Source organism: Pelodiscus sinensis, chromosome 4 (genome assembly GCF_052426305.1).
Source record: "Pelodiscus sinensis isolate ZL-2025 chromosome 4, ASM5242630v1, whole genome shotgun sequence".
NCBI classification, from domain to species: Eukaryota; Metazoa; Chordata; order Testudines; family Trionychidae; genus Pelodiscus; species Pelodiscus sinensis.
In genome coordinates, this window is record NC_143055.1 from 6,325,710 (window position 1) to 6,345,191 (window position 19,482).

At 46.0% G+C, this 19,482-nt stretch overlaps 1 protein-coding gene across 2 annotated transcripts in view; it reads right to left on the reverse strand.

The window, feature by feature from the left end:
* ATRN (attractin) overlaps positions 1–19,482 on the reverse strand; it is a 225,780-nt gene that overhangs the window by 60,793 nt on the left and 145,505 nt on the right. For both annotated transcript variants that reach the window (XM_075931018.2, XM_075931019.2), the window contains exon 25: positions 4,019–4,080. In XM_075931018.2, coding sequence (XP_075787133.2) covers positions 4,019–4,080 — 62 coding nt within the window. The remainder of the gene's footprint in view (positions 1–4,018; positions 4,081–19,482) is intronic.

Here is a 19,482-nt window from a genome sequence, read left to right on the forward strand (position 1 = left end):
GAAAGGCATAGATGAGACATTTTTTGTCACACTGCGTCCATATAAATCCATGGTATGTCCACGTCTTGAATACTGCATGAAGATGTGGTCGCCACATTTCAAAAAAGAATTGGAATTGGAAAAGTTACAAAAAAGGAAAACAATCAGAGCTCTGTAACAGCTTCCACATGATGAGCGATGAGAAAACTGGGTCTTTTCAGCTAAGAAAAGAGACGAACTGAAAATGATCAAAGTCTATAAAATCATGACTGCTGTGGACAAAGTCAGTAAGGAAGTGTTATTAACTCTTCCTCATAAGAGCACAAGAACAAGAGTTTACCAAATTAAATGAATAGGAAGCAGCTTTAAAACAAACAAAAGGAAATACTTCTTTGCAATACTTTGCCAGAGGACGTTGTGAAGGCCAAGACTATAACAGGGGTAAAAAAGAACTAGGTAAATTAATGGGGGATAGGTCCACAAATGGCTATTAGTCAGGATGAGCAGGAATGGTGTGTCTGTTTGCCAAAAGCTGGGAATGGCTGACGGAAGGGATAGATGGATGATTCCCTGTTCTGTTCATTCCCTCTGGGGGACCGGACATTGGCCACTGTCAGAAGACAGGATACTAGGCTAGGTGGATCTTTGGTCTGACCCAGTCTGGCTGTTCTTTTGTTAAGAATACCCAAACGTATCACACAGTATGGGTAGTTTTTAAAAATTACATTCCATTCAAAACATATGCATAGGCTAAGCGAAGTATGAAACGTTTAAACCAAGCCCTTTTTAGCCGGAAAGACCCAGAAAGACGTTAGCCTATCAGCAAATTAGCTCTGTACCTCTGTATATAGAATTCTTAAACCTAATATCCTATCACACACGTACACAAAATTAGACAAAAACTATTCATAACTTGGGTTAAGTATTATTTGCAGAAACTCAGCTGTAATTAAGTGCTACCTACATGCTTGGTATTATGCAACTCAGAAAGCCCTTGTCCTGAAGAGCTTAACACACCCAGATAGACACAGGAGCCGTTGGAAAGCTCCAAGTGACATTCAATATTGATAAAGTTCCATAATCAGTGCTACAGTAGGGTCTACAGGCCCCAACCAAGATAGTGGGTGGGCCACCGTACATGGTGGTGCACATATGCATAAGAGAGAATCCTTGCCCTGAAGAACTGACAATCGAAATAGAGAAGACACAACAGTACAACAAACAGGGGCATGAGCAAGGGAAACACAGGTGACATTTTTTGACCAAGGTCACACAGCAAGTCAGTGGCAGAGATGGGAGAACCCAGCGTGGTCAATATGGCAATTTCCTGGATATCCTTGGGAGAATATACAGAATTAAGTGCAAGTATCTTTGGGGTCCATCATAACTGCAACGTTCATGTAGTATTGTGAGCTGGGCCTGCAAGTAACTTCTCCACAGGGGAGATATGATATGAGGTGGTTGATACAAGACTATACTGAACAATCTGCAAAGAAGACAATATGGGAGAACTGGATTTTTTGGGAAATACCTAGGGAGAGATTAATGTAAATTCATCACCTCAGGTAAGCAAAAATTGTAAGCAAAAATCAGAAGCTATGCTCTGAGGAATGGGTCACTGTCTAAAGATTTACATGTTCCTGGAGAGCCAAGGCCTGCGCTGTATAAAGAAGAGGCTTAACTGCCTAGCCCAGGTTCTAGCTCCGAATCGGAGATGGTTTGGAGCTACAAGATAATCCAACTGTAGTTTGGAAGACACCTATCAGAGCTTGAGCTGGGGAGGCCTCGGGCAAGCTTTCAAGAGCTATTCTGGTGCTTTTAAATGTGTTTTCCCAGTACTACTTTCACTGTAAGAATAAATGTGCTTGCATAGAAGAAGTTATGTGATAAATTATTACTTCGGCAATACACGGATCATAGGCCTCTGGAAAGAAAGTGAGGCACGGATGTGGGGCTTCTAGGCAGTCTGGCTTGTGGGGGATAATGATAACAAAAATACAGCCTGTGCATTCATTTTCAAGGAGGATCATGTAGCTTATAGGGATAAACTGCTTGCTCGCCTATACATTTTTTTCTTATGGATTTCTTATTTCCTTATGCTTTTCATTATTTAGAACCTAGGACCGGCCATTCTGGGTCAGACCAAAGGTCCATCTAGCCCAATAGCCTGCCTACCAACAGTGGCCAATGCCGGGTACCCCAGAGGGAGTGAACAGAACAGGGAATCATCAAGTGATCCTTGTTGAACCTCATCATATTTCTTTTGGCCCAATCCTCCAATTTGTCTAGGTCACTCTGGACCCTATCCCTGCCCTTCAGCGTATCTACCTCTCCCCCAGTTTAGTGTCATCTGCGAACTTGCTGAGAGTGCAATCCATCCCCTCATCCAGGATCTTAGTAACAATGTTGAACAAAACTGTCCCTAGAACCGGTCCTTGGGGCCCTCCTCTTGAAACCGATCGCCAGCCAGACATCATTACCCGTTGAGCCTGACAATCTAGCCAGCTTTCCAGCCACCTTACATCAACACTGGCTTCAGTTTGGTCTCCCGGGTCTTCTACGCTCTCGATTTCAGAGCCAGGCAGAAGTGATGAATATGGGACCCTCCCATGCAACGGATACATTTACAGTGGCTGTTGGTGATTGGAACAGCCTCCTGACAAGAGAAGCAGCATTTGAAACATGGATAGCCAGGCATGCTCAGCCAGGCCAAATCAACTCACCAGAAAAAATGGAGGAGGGAGGTGATGATGGGGGGGGGAGGAGGGACAACAATAAACCCTCTCACATCTATCTAACTCATCTTACATTAACAAGTAACACTAATTAGAAACTGAACTAATCTATAAAGCACAGAGGCACACATAAGGCACACATATTAGGGCTCCGACTGAACTGGAGATTGGAGAGAAGGAACAGAACTATGTAGCCTTACAGCCCCTTGGAGCGTGGGCATGGTTGAGTAGTGTGCATGCTCGCGCCGAACAAACACTTCCACCAGAAAGTCTCCAATGAAGGGCTTGAGAAGCACATGCATATCTGAAGTGGAGCGCCTTCGTGGACATTACTTAAAGAACCACCTTTATTTACTTCGATGAGAACACGACTTTACCCCATATCAACAGGAATGGGACAGGAAGTAAACCAACACAGTAGATGCTCATTAGTGCAACATTGATGCCCTTTTGCTACATTGCTCTTCAATGCCTCTTGCTCTTCTGGGAAAGGTCGCCCATGGAAAGCAAGGTAAGTGTTCCCAAGAAAAACGATGCTCGTAAGCAGCGGTTGCTCTTACAAGGTGTTACTATGAATAAGCATCCACTGTAAAGTGGTCTTACAGCACAATTTTAAGATGTCATCCACATTGTGCAATAAGAGCTCTGGTAAGTGATCTTCATGAAATGCCAAGTCAGTGCTCTTAGGTTTTATCATCTCTTCTCTCACTGAGTGTGTGCAAAAAGCTCAGGCAAGATATTTCTGTACCTGTTAACTCATGAGTACAATTCTGTATCCCTACTTTACAGAAGGTTGCGAGGCTTTAATGTTCACTTTGAAAGGTTTACATCCAAGTGCTACTTAAATGTAAAGTTTCATGTTATTGTAGTTATGAAATACTAACAGTCCCTACAATTAGGAAATCCGGACTTTCAATTTATGAAACCCTAAGGACCAATTTTCATCACTTCTGGAGACTTCCCATGTTCAGTTAAGAATCTCCTTTGAAGAATAGAAGAGGAAACATTAGTATTATGCTTCTGTGGATTCCATTCTTATGGCATCATAAACTTGTTTCACAGTGTAGACAAGGGCTAACTTTATTGAAAGGATGATGTATGCTTGCACTGCCATGCTGCCAATTTCTCTAATTTAACATTACTAAGAAAAAATATTTTGAAGGTTAAGGGTAGCACTTTCATTTCATTGGACTTACATGTTAGATAAAGAGGATGGTTTAACTGTAATAAATTATAAATCAGTGTATTGGTCAAAGGTGCTCTTAAAACAATAGACATATTTAGCTGCCTAAAATGAAAAGTACCTGAAAAATGTCACAAAGAACTGTACCAGGTCCATAAAGTTGCTGTGCTGTGAGAAAGCAATCTGTAAAAGAAAAGCAAATGTTTTCCTGTTACTTCATTGGCAGGTAATTTATATCCAAAATTCATTACACTGCTGCTAGGATCAACAATTACTTTGAAATGCTGCTTCATTTTCTTCAAATGTACAACATGTTGATATTCTTAAACAAATATTAAGCAGTATGCTGAGGAAGAAGAAATAGTCCTCAAATTAAGATTTGAAGCGCTTTATCCATATTTCTTTAAAAACAAAACAAATACTTCGGCTCTTCTTGTTGCTATCCAAGAACATACAACTTTGGTAAATGAGGCAAAAGAACATGGTAATCATCTTTCAAAAGCTCCACATCCGAAATGATCATAATACTCATAAATAGGAAAGCAATATTATACAGCTAAAAGTAGAGTATTTTGAATGACTTCAGACATATTAACCAGTAAAGTGTAATAAATACTAAAGTTCAAAAATAGCCAGAATTGTATCTCCCACCCACCCCGTTGAAATAATGCTCAGAGTAAGATATTTTGAATAAGAAACTTACACCAAGAGCAGCGAAAAGGCATGAAATGCAGAAAATAATAGAAACTATAAAAACAACTATGGCATTCATTTTAACCCACTTTCCTGGAAGCCACTCAAACTGAAAAGAGAAGTGAAAAACAATCTAATTTTTTGGACAAAACACAGAAGGAAGAAAGGAGCAGGAAATTGGGAGGTGGTTAGAGGCAAACGGAGATTAGAGAGTCTGGTTAAAAATAACAAAACAAAGGGAAGGCAAGCCAACAGAAAGGCAACTTCTGCAGTATTAGGAATCCTAAGTTCTTTCCAGGTACCTCCTATTTCCTCTGCCTATCAATCCCAGTACCACAACAGGAAATTAACTCTTTCGTGAACAATATGAACTTTTTCCAAACGCTCGCCGGAAACCGGCAGTTTATATAGAAAAGCTTTTCATTTTTACGGAGTCTGTCTCAAAGCATTGTTTCTATTTTCCTGTTAAATTACACATCATAGCAATATTGCTATCAATTTTAACATATTTCCATTGTTAATCACAGGTTGAAAATTATGAATACCAGAACAAGGATGACCATTACTTTTTTCCAGAAACATTATCTCTTGCCATGTTTGCTTTAAAAATCTACTATCCTACATACCCAATTAGCCAGAAAGATTTGTTTACAAATATGATGTCATCTCCTTTGGTACACTTTTAGTTTCGCTGGAAAGCATGTACCCAACGGCACAAAAAGCTGCTCACTATATGATCCCATTCTTTCATTCCTACTGCCTGTGAGTGATGGGAAGATTCAGTAAGCTGTATTTTTAAATGTAATGCACTGCCCTATGGTCTACTTCAGTTTTACAGTTAAAAAGGAGAACAAATGTGTTGTGGGCTGCACTTACAGCAGTTTACATATTAAACAGAGGGCTAACTATGTTTTCTTTAAAACAGATACTAAGATTGATTTAAATTATTAGTATTCCTATTTGAATCATTTCAACCTCCTGATGCAGAGAGTACAGAAACAGGAAGTGAAAGTAACTAAGATACTTGTTATGTAGTGGTGTTATACTCATGTTGGTCTAGGATACTGGAGAAAAAATGTGGGTGAGGTTGCATCTTTATAGAACCAGCTTCTGTTGGTGAGACAAATAAGCTTTCAAGTTTACACACAGCTCTTTTTTCTGTGTCTTTCACTAGAAAAAGGTGGTCTCATCCCCTCGTTTGTCTAAGATACAGAAACATTAGCTGTAATGTTATGTAGTCATACATTGACAATATGAATTGTTAATGAGATAAACTATACGTTTTTTAAATTAATTTGTTTTTATAGCACAAGGAATCTAGAAGCAGAAAAGAGAAACAGGAAGGCAAACAATCCTCCTGAAAGAATCATTATCAGGATCAGACTATTGCATGTGGGAAGTCCAAGCCTCCTGCAACTGAAATACAAGTATAAAAAAATTAAGCAAGTGGTAGATACATACAAAGCCGTTACCTCTTCAATACTGTAAGGACAAATGTCTATAGGCTTAAACCATGAGTGGGAAATTAGCTGCAGGCTTAGCCCCGGCGGGCCATCACCACTATATACACCTGTACCTCCACGGGTGCGGGCATTTGCAGCGCCCATTGTCTGTGGATCGCCGGCCAATGGGAGCTGCGGGATACAGCATGGACCAAGACACAACTTCCTACAGCTCCCACTGGCTGGAAACTGCGATCTATGGCCAACGGGAGCTGCGAGCACCCATACCTGTGGAGCTGCAGGTAAATAAAGTGGTGGTGGCCCACCGGAGCTAACCCTGGCAAACCCTATGTGGCCCATCGACCATTTATTGCCCATCGGGAGGGTGGGGGAGGGGGTTAGACCTTTTAAAAGAGACCAAAAAGGGATTTATATATTAAAATCAAGCTTCTGACATTTCAATGCAGGGTGGATCCCAGAAAAAAACAGAAATGTTTATGCGCATTCCAAAGCTGTAAACAACATACGATAATGGAATTGAGGGAGTGATCTCTAAGCCAGTATTTCCCAATTGGTGCCCCGGGGAACCCTGGGGTTCCCCGAAGCAAAACTAGGGGTTCCGCGAGGAGCTGGCACTCCCCCGCCCCCTCTGAAAGAGAGAGAGAGATGGCTAGCCAGCAGAGGCATGGGCAGCAAGTTGTATGGGCTCTTGGTGCCCATGCTCCACCACTATTTGGAACTGGAGCCAGCCCCAGCTCCCCGCGCGTCCTCCCACCCTGGTCCTAGAGCGTCTCTCCCCTGTCCCCATCCCGTCCCTTCCGTGCACAACCTTCACTGAGCTCCCTCTTGCTGGCTGCTGCTTTCCTGCATAACATGCTCAAACCGGTAGGTGGGGAGATGCCCGGGCGTGACGTAACATCACGGCCCGGGATGTTAAAACTGCTGGGCGCTGCGTTGCGTTGCGCCGTGTGGCTGAGTTGCAGACTCCAGCCCCACAAAGTGGAAGGCAGAAGGTAGGGGAAGGGGAAGGGCTGGGAGAGGAAGGGGCTTATGCAGAGGGGGAGGGGAAAGAAAGGCACCAAAAGGACAGGGTAGAGGAGAGACAAATGCCAGGGGGCCAAGTGCAGACAAAGAGGAAAAAGGCAGAAGGGGAGGTGTCAGTGGGAGGGGGACAGAGTGATGCTGGGAGGGGAGAGGGTAAAGGCATTGGGGCCTAGAGGGGGGAGCGGGAGGTGCTGGGAGAAGGCTTGAAAGAAGTGGTGGGCATGAGGAAGGCTGGGATGGAGCAAGTCAGGTGTGAGGGCACAGGGGCATGAGAGGAATGGGGGCAGAGATTGGTGAGGGGGTGGGCATCAGGGAAAAAGAGGGCAAAGAGGGCAGGGGCAGTGAGGGAAGGCGGAGGCAACAGGAGGGTGCAAGAGTAAGAGAAGGTGCAAGTGCCAGGGGATTCTGGTGGTGAAGCAGAAAGGCAGACACCTGCAGGGGAGGGACCAGCACCAGAAGAGAGAGAGGGCAGGTGTGTAGAGGGAGGTGTTAGAAGAGGGGACGAGGAGGGGTAGCTCACGTGATCAGAATGGGGCTACTGGAGAAGTGGGCACAGGGAGGAGAGAAGGGCTGGTGGAGGGGGGGCAGGTTGCAGGAGGGCTGAGGGCAGTGAGAAGGGCAGGAGTCAGGACAGCAGAGGAGGGTGAGGAGTTGGGAGGCAGCAGGCACCAGCGGAGCTGATGGAACAAGGGGAGGAGACATGGCAGCAGGGAGAAAAGGTAAAGGTTTAAAAATATTTATTAATAACTTGGGTGCCACAGTGGCACATCCAGACAAGCCACATGAACTCAGTTCTGGTGCACAACACAAAATTCATTTTGCTCATGCGAGGAAACTCTTAGGCTATGTCTACACTGGCGGTTTCTTGCGCGAGAACACGTCCACACTGCCACGTGTGAGCTGTGCTTTTGCACAAGAGCATCTATGGCAGGGTGAACGCTCTCTTGCCCGAGACAGAGCCGATGGCCATTTTAGCCATAGAGCTTTATTGCGCAAGAAATTCATGTTGCCTGTCTACACTGGCCTCTTGCGCAAGAACAGTTGCACAAAAGGGCTTATTCCTGAGCAGGAGCATCATAGTTCTTGTGCAAGAAGCCCTGATTTCATACATGAGAACATCAGTGAACTTGTACAAGAACACACAGCCAGTGTAGACAGGAGGCAAGTTTTTGCACAAGAGTGGCAGCTGTGGCGCAAGATCGTGGCCAGTGTAGACACAGCCAAGGGGAGGGAGGGAGGCAGGGGCAGGGAATCAGCGCTGGCTCAGCATGTCTGCATGGTTTGGGGGAAGGTGCAGGGAAACTGAGCTCAGCTGGGTTGCAGATTGGGGAGGTCGGGGGAGCTGGGCTGGGTTAGGCTGGGCTGGGCTGTGGGGTGTGTGTGTGTGGAGCTCAGAGCGGCTGCAGGAGGAGGGAGGTGCCGGGAACCGGAGCTAGACTCAAGGGGAGGGGGGGGCAGGGAATCAGCGCTTGGCTCTGCAGTTTTGCGGGGCTTGGGGGAGGTGCAGGGAAACGGGGCTCAGCAGTCCTGTGGGGGAGGCATGCAGGGAACCAGTGCAGGGCTCAGATGGGCTGAGGTGGATGGGGGAGGGCATACAGAACAGAAGGGCAGCTCAGCTGGGCTGGGAGGGGCTGCAGGGAACTGGTGCTGCGCTCCCTTGGATTGTGAGGGACGGTTTTGGGGGAGGTGCAGGGAACCAGCAGGGTTGGGCAGCTCAGGGGATAGAGGTGCAAAGAAGCCTAGTGTGTGTGGGGGGGGGGGGGGGGGGGAGGGGACGACCAGGAGCCCTGAAATGACCTCCCCTGGTCCAAAAATTCCTCATCGGGAACCATTCAGGTGCCAGATCAGAGAGGTCCAACTCCTACCCAACTCCCCTCCTTGCACCCTCCCACGTAGCCAGACACCCTACCCCCAATCTGCTCCTGCTTCCTCCCGCTGGCCAGACACCCTACATCCAGCCTGCTTCTGCACCCTACCTACCACCCAGACCTTGCCCCCTTCAGCCCCCCACCTCCCTCCCAGATCCTGCACCCCATCCCTATCCCGCTCCTTGGCAGCCCTGCCATCCACCCTAGCACCTAGCACCACCCTGTCCCTGGCCCCAACACCCTGCCTCACACCCCAGAACTCAGCACCGCCCTGGCCCTAGCACCCTGCCATCCATGCTAGCACCCAGAAGCACCCTGTTCCTTGTCCCAGCACCCTGCCGGTCACCCTAGTGCCCAGCAGGACCATGTCCCTGACCCCAGCACCCCGCCACCTGCCTGCCCAAGCACCTTGCCCAAGCACCCCGCCACCTGAGCCAGCATCCTTCCACCCAGCAGCACCCTCTCCCCAGCCCCAGCACCCACTTTCACTCTGTTCCCTGCTTCCACCAGCACGTTTGGGACCACATTAGTGAGGCTTGGGGGGTCTTTGGAGGGTTGTTGGGTTTTTTTTGCATCTCACTTGTGTGGCCCCAACAGACTTTTCTGTGGGTCAGTGACCCTTGACTCAAAACAGGTTCCTCACCCCTCTCATAAATAGAGACAATGCTAAAAAAATTTGAGTTTGACATATTATATTTAAAAATGAAGCCTGGCCAACAAACCCCCAATTGGGGCAAACTCCCATCTCACTGCAGCATCATAACACTCCTGCACCACCTGAGCCCAAATCTGAGACTATCATACATTAGAACCCCCTGTCCTGAGCCTCTTACATCCCCACACTCCTGCATCCCCACATCCTCAGTCTTCTGCCACAACGTTCCTCCACCATCCACACATCACAAATCTGTGTCCTGAGCCCATCATACTCACAACCTTCTTGCCCTGAGTCCCTCACATATCCAGCCCAAACTCCTGCACCCTCACATCCACAAGCCCATGGCTTGCTCAGCACCGCAACCTTCCACCTGAGCCCAACACTCCCGAGCCTGGAGTCCCCTCCCCGAGCCAATATCCCCTTCTCCTGCATCCAAATTCCCTCCCAGAGCTTGTACTTCTCACCCCTTCCCACACCCAAATCCCTCATTCCCACCCCACACCTCCTGTCTCAACCCAGTGAGAGTGTATAAGGGCTGGGGATAGCAAGTGATGGAGAGAAGGGGAACAGAGCGGATGAGGCCTCAAGGAAGGGGGGTAGGGGTGGGGGGTCTTGGGGAAGGAATGTGATTTTCATGCATTGGTGGGTCCCTCTCCCCTCCCCCCCCCTTTTTTTTGCTTGACAAACCTAGGGGTTCCTTGAAATTCTGAAAACGGTTCCTGGGCCAAATAAAATTGGGAAACACTGCTCTAAGCTATGGCTGGAAAAAAGATGGTCGGAGACAAGAATTTAATGAACTCAAAGAAAAGATGGATACGTTCTCTGTCATCTAGAAGTCTTCTTCTGATGCAATGTAAGTGACATGCAAGTATGATTTCTTCATTGATCTGGCAGGGCTTGTGTCTTGGAATGACACAATAAGCAGGGCCGGCTCTAGGCACCAGCAAAGCAAGCACGTGCTTGGGGCGGCAAATTTCCAGGGGTGGCATTCCTGGCCACGGGGCCCCAGCTCCTGGCGGCACACCTGGTAGGAGCTGCCTGGCCTCCTGCTCTGCTTCAACAGGCATCTTGCTGCCTGCGGGGCAGCGACATGGGGCAGGAAGCAGGCGGCAGCCCTCCAGCAGCACTGAGTGTCGCGGCGCTGTCTGCTCTAAGTGCCTTTATACCTAAAGTGCCTATTGTTTGCCCCCATGTCATCCTGCCTGTAGCCGGGGTGGCCAATGAGGAGTTAGAGCTGCCGCTGACTTTGGGGGGAGGGGAGGGGGGACAGGGGGAGGATGGGCTGGGAAGAGAAGGAGCCTCGATGTGTGGGCGGAGGCCACAGAGCCCTGGCTGGAGCCCCCACAGGCTGCTCTGAACCTCCGCCTGCTAGGGACAGAGGCTCTGAGCTGGCACCAGGAGCCCAACTCAGGCCATGCCCATGCTGCCTCTGCCCCTGACTATGGCTCTTGGCGCTCCCTGCAAGGGGACTGGAATGACACCAGCCAATACACCGGCCAACGCCAGAGAAGCCTCTTCTCTGTGGCTAAACCAGCTTAGCTCCCTCCCAGCCCTGCTGTGGGCTGCCCAGGTCTCTGCTCTGACGGCTTTCAAATGTTACCTTGACCAGAGACCCTGGGAAATCCAGTCAGGCTGTCAGTGATACTTAGAGCTAGGTGGGTCGGTTAAGTGGGTCCCTCTACAAGCCCTGGAGATTGATCTGAAATGAATGAATCGCATGTGCTCATGTACTGACTGTAGGTGGTTCTTCAGTGTATCTATCTCGCTATCTCCTCCCGGCCCAGAATCTAGAAAACTTCTAGAAGTTTTCCTCCTGGACTAAGACAAATTAGATCTTCTCATAGCGTGGGTCAAATTCACATCCCCCATGTAAAGTCATCAAGTGAGGTGAGTTTATTCCAACCCAATACATCAGGAAAAGGGGTGCACTCGATAGGAAATCCTCTGCTCCCAGCCTTGCAAAATATCCTCCTCTTGAGAAGATAGGTGAAATATATCGGTGTGGGAGACTGGGGTAGTTTTCTCTTTAATTATCAGGTTACTCCATTGCATTGTCATGTCTCTACTCTAGATATACTTTGCTAAGATTCAGAGATAACTGTGTGTCAGCGGACGGTCAGGGCAGAGAGAGAGAGAGAGAGAGAGAGAGAGAGAGAGAGGTTTAACGTCTGTACCTTTACCGCTAGGACCGGGGTCCCGTCGTGGAGGGCAGCCAACAGGCTGACAGACACCCCAGAAGTTTATAGGAAGAGCTTATTACATCTCAGATTTCAGCTGCTAGGATACAGGATCCCTTCGCAGCGGACAGTCTAGGGAAGACTGAGAGATGCCCCAACGGATGTGTCACCTGGGAGTGGCACAATCCAAACGCCCAAGCTCCTCCTATACCTGTCCCTTATGACCGGCTGAAGTTCTTTTAAATGGTGCTTGGTTCTGTTATAGCAACTGAAGGAGTCAGGTTAAAGCTTAAACAGTTACAGGTTTATTAAAGAAGCTTATAAAGCATATGGTTACAATGGCTATTGCTCTCTTTCTTAACTGCTAGCAAATATAGATCTTAAAAATGGTTACAAAGAAAATAAAGATAGAAAACAGAAATAAATGGTACCAAGTGACAGCTTAATCTTTAAAGAGCTCTAAGTCTATGTGTACACTTAAGACAAATGACCACATCCAGGTACAATTTTTACCCCCTTCTGTGCCTCTCGACTCCAGCGGGTCAAGCCAGGGCCGGTCCCTCAATTCCTAGGAAAGACGAATACGAGGTGGGCGTCCCCATGGAACCTCGGGAGGTCAAACATCTAACCCGACCAGCAGATAGATGGTAGATTGACACACAGAGTAAATGTGCTGCTAGACCCATCTTTATACCCATAGGGATCTGTATCCTCTTTCTTATCTAAGATGCCACATTGTACTGGTCCGTTTTGTGGCGCCAGTTCTTACAAGCAAGTTTCAACTTAATTTACACTTGCAAGAGAGATAACTAAATTGTGAGTACTAGACTTTTTTTACTGGGCAAGAGATTCCTCCCCCTCCGCGGACGGCTGTGTGTTCATATCAATATGGGTTTTAGTCAAGGGCACTCCTCGGCAGCCTCTTGGTCAGCAATTGGCATATCTCTGTTTACAGCCATTCACGGTCACAGCAGCCTGCATATCCTGAGCCTCCTGCTCCAAGGCTTTTACTGTTCTGTGTGCCCTGCATGCTCCAGGCAAGCAAAGATAGATGTTACAGGGGGGTTCCTGTCTGGCTACACTGTGTCAGAGTGGATGTGGATAAGAAAGTGAGAAAGTATTCTTGGTATCCACCTCCACTCTGGTTGAACTAGCTCTTATATAACACCATCTCTGTATCCCTACTATCTGTTTCCTTTTCTTTCACTTCCTGCATCTGACAAGCGAGTTGCAACTCAGGAGAGCTTATGCCACAATAAAATTGTTAGTCTTTAACTTAAAGACCAAATATTTCTCAATTATAGTTGATGGTACTCAAGATCTGAGCAAACCCAAGCAAATGTCAATAGTTTTATGATTTGTGAAAATGCAGAAGTGAAAATTTGTGAACACTTTATAGAATTTATACCAGCGAACGAAATTACTAGGAACGCCCTCACAGATGTAATTCTACAGAGATTGGAACACTATGGCACACCTTTAGAAAATATGTGCGGCCAAGGATACGGTTACGGCCAACAAAAAAAAGGGGGGAGCTCCGGCCAAACATTTTTTTGCTCAAACTCAAAAAAACTAGAGCCGGCCCTGACATTAAGGGAGTCTGCACCTTGTAAAAGGGTAAAAAGCCTCAAGGGCTGCCACAATTTCCTTTTCAAGTTGAAAACACCTTGTGCTGTTTATGCGACTGTAACAAATCACAAGTGGTGTAAATGGTTGGCATGAATCAATTAACAGTAAAAGAGCTGAAGAGAGGCCGTACTAGGGTCCGAATCAGTTTCCCGGTGGAGTATGGACTTAGAATCATAGAATCATAGAATAATAGGACTGGAAGGGACCTCGAGAGGCCATCGAGTCCAGCCCCCCGCCCTCAAGGCAGGACCAAGCTCCACCTACACCATCCCTGACAGATGTCTATCTAACCTGTTCTTAAATATCTCCAGAGAGGGAGATTCCACCACCTCCCTTGGCAATTTATTCCAATATTTGACCACCCTGACAGTTAGGAATTTTTTCCTAATGTCCAATCTAAACCTCCCCTGCTGCACTTTAAGCCCATTACTCCTTGTCCTGTCCTCAGAAACCAAGAGGAACAAATTTTCTCCTTCCTCCTTGTGACACCCTTTTAGATATTTGAAAACCGCTATCATGTCCCCCCTTAATCTTCTTTTTTCCAAACTAAACAAGCCCAGTTCATGAAGCCTGGCTTCATAGGTCATGTTCTCTAGACCTTTAATCATTCTTGTCACTCTTCTCTGTACCCTTTCCAATTTCTCCACATCTTTCTTGAAATGTGGCGCCCAGAACTGGACACAGTACTCCAGCTGAGGCCTAACTAGTGCAGAGTAGAGCGGCAGAATGACTTCACGAGTTTTGCTTACAACACACCTGTTGATACAACCTAGAATCATATTTGCTTTTTTTGCAACAGCATCACACTGTTGACTCATATTCAACTTGTGGTCCACTATGACCCCTAGATCCCTTTCCGCCATGCTCCTTCCTAGACAGTCGCTTCCCATCTTGTATGTATGGAACTGATTGTTCCTTCCTAAGTGGAGCACTTTGCAATTCTCTTTATTAAACCTCATCCTGTTTACCTCTGACCATTTCTCTAACTTGCTAAGGTCATTTTGAATTATGTCCCTATCCTCCAAAGAAGTCGCAACCCCACCCAGTTTGGTATCATCTGCAAACTTAATAAGCGTACTCTCTATCCCAATATCTACATCATTGATGAAGATATTAAACAGTACGGGTCCCAAAACAGACCCTTGAGGAACTCCACTTGTTATCCCTTTCCAGCAGGATTTAGAACCGTTAACAACTACTCTCTGACTACGGTTATCCAGCCAATTATGCACCCACCTTATCGTGGCCCTATCTAAGTTATATTTGCCTAGTTTATCAATAAGAATATCATGCGAGACCGTATCAAATGCCTTACTAAAGTCTAGGTATATGACATCCACCGCTTCTCCCTTATCCACAAGGCTCGTTATCTTATCAAAGAAAGCTATCAGATTAGTTTGGCATGACTTGTTCTTCACAAACCCATGCTGGCTATTCCCTATCACTTTATTACCTTCCAAGTGTTTGCATAGGATTTCCTTAATTACCTGCTCCATTATCTTCCCTGGGACAGACGTTAAACTGACCGGTCTATAGTTTCCTGGGTTGTTCTTATTCCCCTTTTTATAGATGGGCACAATATTTGCCCTTTTCCAGTCTTCTGGAATCTCCCCTGTCTGCCATGATTTTTCAAAGATCATAGCTAAAGGCTCAGATACCTCCTCTATCAGCTCCTTGAGTATCCTGGGATGCATTTCATCAGGACCTTGTGACTTGCTGACATCTAACTTTCCTAAGTGACTTTTAACTTGTTCTTTGTGTATCCTATCTTCTAAACTTACCCTCTCTCTGCTTGTATTCACTACGTTAGGCAATGTTTATCACTTTGAGAAAAAGGACTGTGTGAAAAAAGACTGCGTGCACTGAAAGAAGCAAAGCTGCACAAAAGAGGCAAAGTTCCCAAATAAGAGGAGTCAGCAAGGGAAGAACTCGACCAAGTATACTCCATTGCTTATCTCTTGTGGCTAGGCAAGCAGAATTGGGTATTGTAAGCAGAATGTTCCAAGATCGGTCATAAGCACACCTGCAGGTGGTGAGATCATCAGACATCACCCCCACTCAAATATTTAGTTAAATATTCAAGTTTTTTTTAAATAAGTTTGATTTGTTAAATTTGTTTTTAATAGTTAAATGAAATATCTTTTTTAAATGAAATTTAAATTGACTGTCAGAGAAGTCAATATGAGAAACTTAATATTGGCTTCTATTCATTGAACTTTTTGAAACTTTGCATTTTTAAGAGAGGGGTAAGGGATTGACTCTCTGTACACAAATTTGCAGAGGGACAATAGGGCTGAGATCCCTACTGGCTCTTGCTACATTTCAAAGGCGGAAGTGATGCTGAGCGCACAGCTAGCGGGTGAATCAAGCAGACCACCGCTGGCCCTGCGCTCCCTGCTTTCGAAATGTACAAGAGCTCCCTCCCCCTCACCCAGCTCTTGTACATGTCAAAAGCTAAGTGCCATTGGAAGTGCAGGGTCAGCAGGGGACTCCCTTCTGCCCACAGAGATAGTGCTGGGGGAGCCGGCTTAAAAGACGGCTCCTCACAGCACCGGATTCTGCTCCTCCTCCTTGCTGACTCTCTCTGAGGGTATGTCTACACTAGCTCGTTAGTTCGAGCTAGGTAGGCAAATGAGGGCATTAGAGATCCTAATTCGAACTACCTAGAATTAGAGATCCTAATTCGAACTACCTACTCCATGCCGCGTGTAGCTGCGGGGACGGAGTTCGGACTAAGGGGGATTTAAAAATGGCAGCACCTGGGAACATGCAAATGAAGCCCGGAATATTTAAATCCCGGGCTTCATTTGCAACCCCGGTTGCCCTCATTTGCCTACCTAGCTCAAACTAACGAGCTAGTGTAGACATACCCTGATAGGGGTAGTTAGCTGGGAGGAGGGGGAGAGGGGAGAGGCAACTAGTTGAGTCAAGTCACTTACATCCGTAATAGAGTTATAGCATAACACTGAATAGAATGTATTACTTTTATATTACTGGAAGTTCTTAAAAATATTTAACTATTTCAATTTTCTTAATAGAATATGCAGCACTGTTGATATCTTGAAGCCTTATTCAGCCTTCATTCAGAACTGATGAATTATGTTGCCTAAACACGCTAGATTTAGGTTTTGCCCATACTCGGCACATTAAAAAGTATATTCAATTTGCTTCATTGGAACACCTCCTGGTGATAGTAATCAATCATGTAAATATGTTCATTATGCAAACTGTATGTTTATTTGATAATATTAAATGATGTTTCTGGATTGTTCACGAAAAACAAAATGGAACCTGTATACCAGGTGACCTCAGGGCAGGGAGGGGCTCTCCACCTCAGAATGGTAAACAAGGATGGGCACAGACCGAATTTCCCGCCTTTTTCTGTTTACCTCAGAACTGATCTCCACTGAGGGGTCATATGGTAAAAATCACCTCACAGGTTTCCCGCCCTTGAAGCTTTATAAGTCTGGGCAGGGACAGCCCATGAGGGGTGCTGTCCATCTGAGCGGCAGTGTTTGCGCAGGTGTGACGTAGTGGGGGTACTTGCTGGGCTGTGGTGACCCCTGCTGTCTGGAGCAAGACCCAGCAGGGAAAACCTCACTAGGCAGAGGTAATGCCAAACTTGTTGAGCCAGGGGCCAGACACCCCCCATGGAGAGGAACAAAGGAAGGTGGAATGCTGCCCTGGCTGGGGGGCAGGGCTGGAAGTTAGTTAGGGAGTTGGTTGCTGGCTGTCTGAGGGCATGGAGGAGAGCCTAGGGGAAGGGGCTGGAGTTTAGGGGCCCAGTCTCCCCCATCTCAAGGGGGCCTGAGGCATCCTAGCCCAGTTCCTGTAACCAGATTACATCTGTGCTGCGCTGTGCTGGAGGAGCAATAAACCACCCTCAATTCCACTGGCTGGTGCAGTCTGTTTGTGCCATTTCGGGGTGCAGGAGACGGGGAACCCCCAACGCGCCGTCACAGCAGGTCATCAGCTCTCCCTCCTGAGGCCACCAAGGGATCTGATCCAGCTGCAAACCAGGTAGAGGAATAGACGAGGACACGCCATCTGCTGCCTTCCGTCTACACAAGTGTCATCTGCCTGCCGTCCTCGCTAGGGCTCCTGAACCATCAGTGAGGGACTCCCCAGTGTTCCTCCCTGCGGGCTCTCAATCAGCCCAAAGGTTGCAGGTCCTGGGCAACATACTTCCGGATTTCTCCCCTGCTTCTCCCTTGATATAAAATCCCTAAGACAGTTTCCTTTTGTTTTCACTCTTAATTTGAGACTGTTTTCCTTTATCGGCCTAATTCACAGGTGATAGACCCTGATGGGGGGGGGATCTGTTTTCTTTTGATTGGGGGTTCACTATCAAGTTATAGTTGAGTGTTATCCAGGGTGAGGCAACTAGTTTAGTCAAGTCACTTACATTTGTAATAGGGTTACTGTATATTATAACATTGAATAGAATGTATTACTTTTATATTACTAGAAGTATTATACTTTTATATTACTATATTTAAAAAAATATTTAACTATTTCAATTTTCCTACTAGAATATGTAGCATTTTTTATGTCTTAAAGCCTAACTCAGCCTTCATTCATAACATATGATTTATGTTGCCTAATCATGCCAGATTTAGGTTTTTGCCCACATGCAGCACATTTAAAAGTACAGGCAGTCCCCGGGTTACATGGATCCGACTTACATCGGATCCCTACTTACAAATGAGGTGAGGCAACCCCGCACTAGCTGCTTCCCCCCAGCAGACCAGGGAGACACGAAGCTAGCGCCCTCCCCCAGCAGACCAGGGAGATGCGGAGCAGCTTTTCTCAGCAAACACCTCAGCTTGAGAATAAAGGACTGAGGGAAGTGAGGTGTGGAAGAATAAAACTGAGCTCTGGAGAAATGTTTGGCTAGAGTTTCCCCTACAATATGTACCAGTTCTGACTTACATACAAATTCAACTTAAGAACAAACCTACAGCCCTTATCTTGTACATAACCCGGGAGCTGCCTGTATATGCAATTTGCTTCATTGAAACCTATCTGTTCACAGACTCTCAGATTCTGGCTGACAACAGAAAGCGAAGCTAGTAGGAACAGCAGGCATAGAAGGCAATCTGAAAAGGGAAAGTACAACTCAGTTAACATATGCAAAATAAACTGGGAAGCACACACTATCAGGAAACTGGTCACAAAAATTTTAAATTAACTGAAAATTTGTATTTGAAGAAACCCTGAGTGCCAAAAAACAAATCAACAAAGACGACAGTACAGAAGGCTGATAAAGTGACAGCTCTCAGAGCTTCCCAACAGATAAAACAAGCATCCAAACAGACAAACAAGGTGCATATGGCATTTAAATACATCTCTGTTTATTTCCTTCCCCATAGCTTGATTTTCCTGCCATTTGTATTGTTAAAGGTATGAATTCAGTTTGACTTTGGAGCATTCAAACAGTAACATGAAGTCATGGCCAGAATTTTAAATGCCTGCATTTCTTTCAGTTTTTCAGCTGAACAGGTTAAGCGTTCTTCGATCATTTAAAGTATTAATTTTGGCTCTTTCCAGCTTTTGGTGTGGATAGCAGGTAACTGTGTTCTCTCTCTCTCTCTAGATGCTATGACTAATACTTATTGCAATGCTTCTTAAAATATAGCTAAAACCTGTGCCTTTTGCCCAAATGAGTGCTTTAGAAATGTCAACACATTTACAGTATACTGTCAGCAACTGATAGCAAATAGCTAATGGGAAATAAATCTTGCTTGATCACTTCTTCCAGATGCTCTTTATTAAAAAGAAATGTAAATTACAGAAAATAGCATCAAAAGCTGTATGTATGGGTACGTCTAAACTACATGGCTCCGTCGACGGAGCCATGTAGATTTGTTTTTTTGGCAAAGGGAAATGAAGCCGCGATTTAAATAATCGCGGCTTCATTTAAGTTTACATGGCTGCCGCGCTGAGCCGACAAACAACTGATCAGCCATGTAAATTTAAATGAAGCCACGATTATTTAAATCGCGGCTTCATTTCCCTTTGCCTACAACCCTCATCTACATGGCTCCAATCTGAATAAAAGAGTACGACTACAT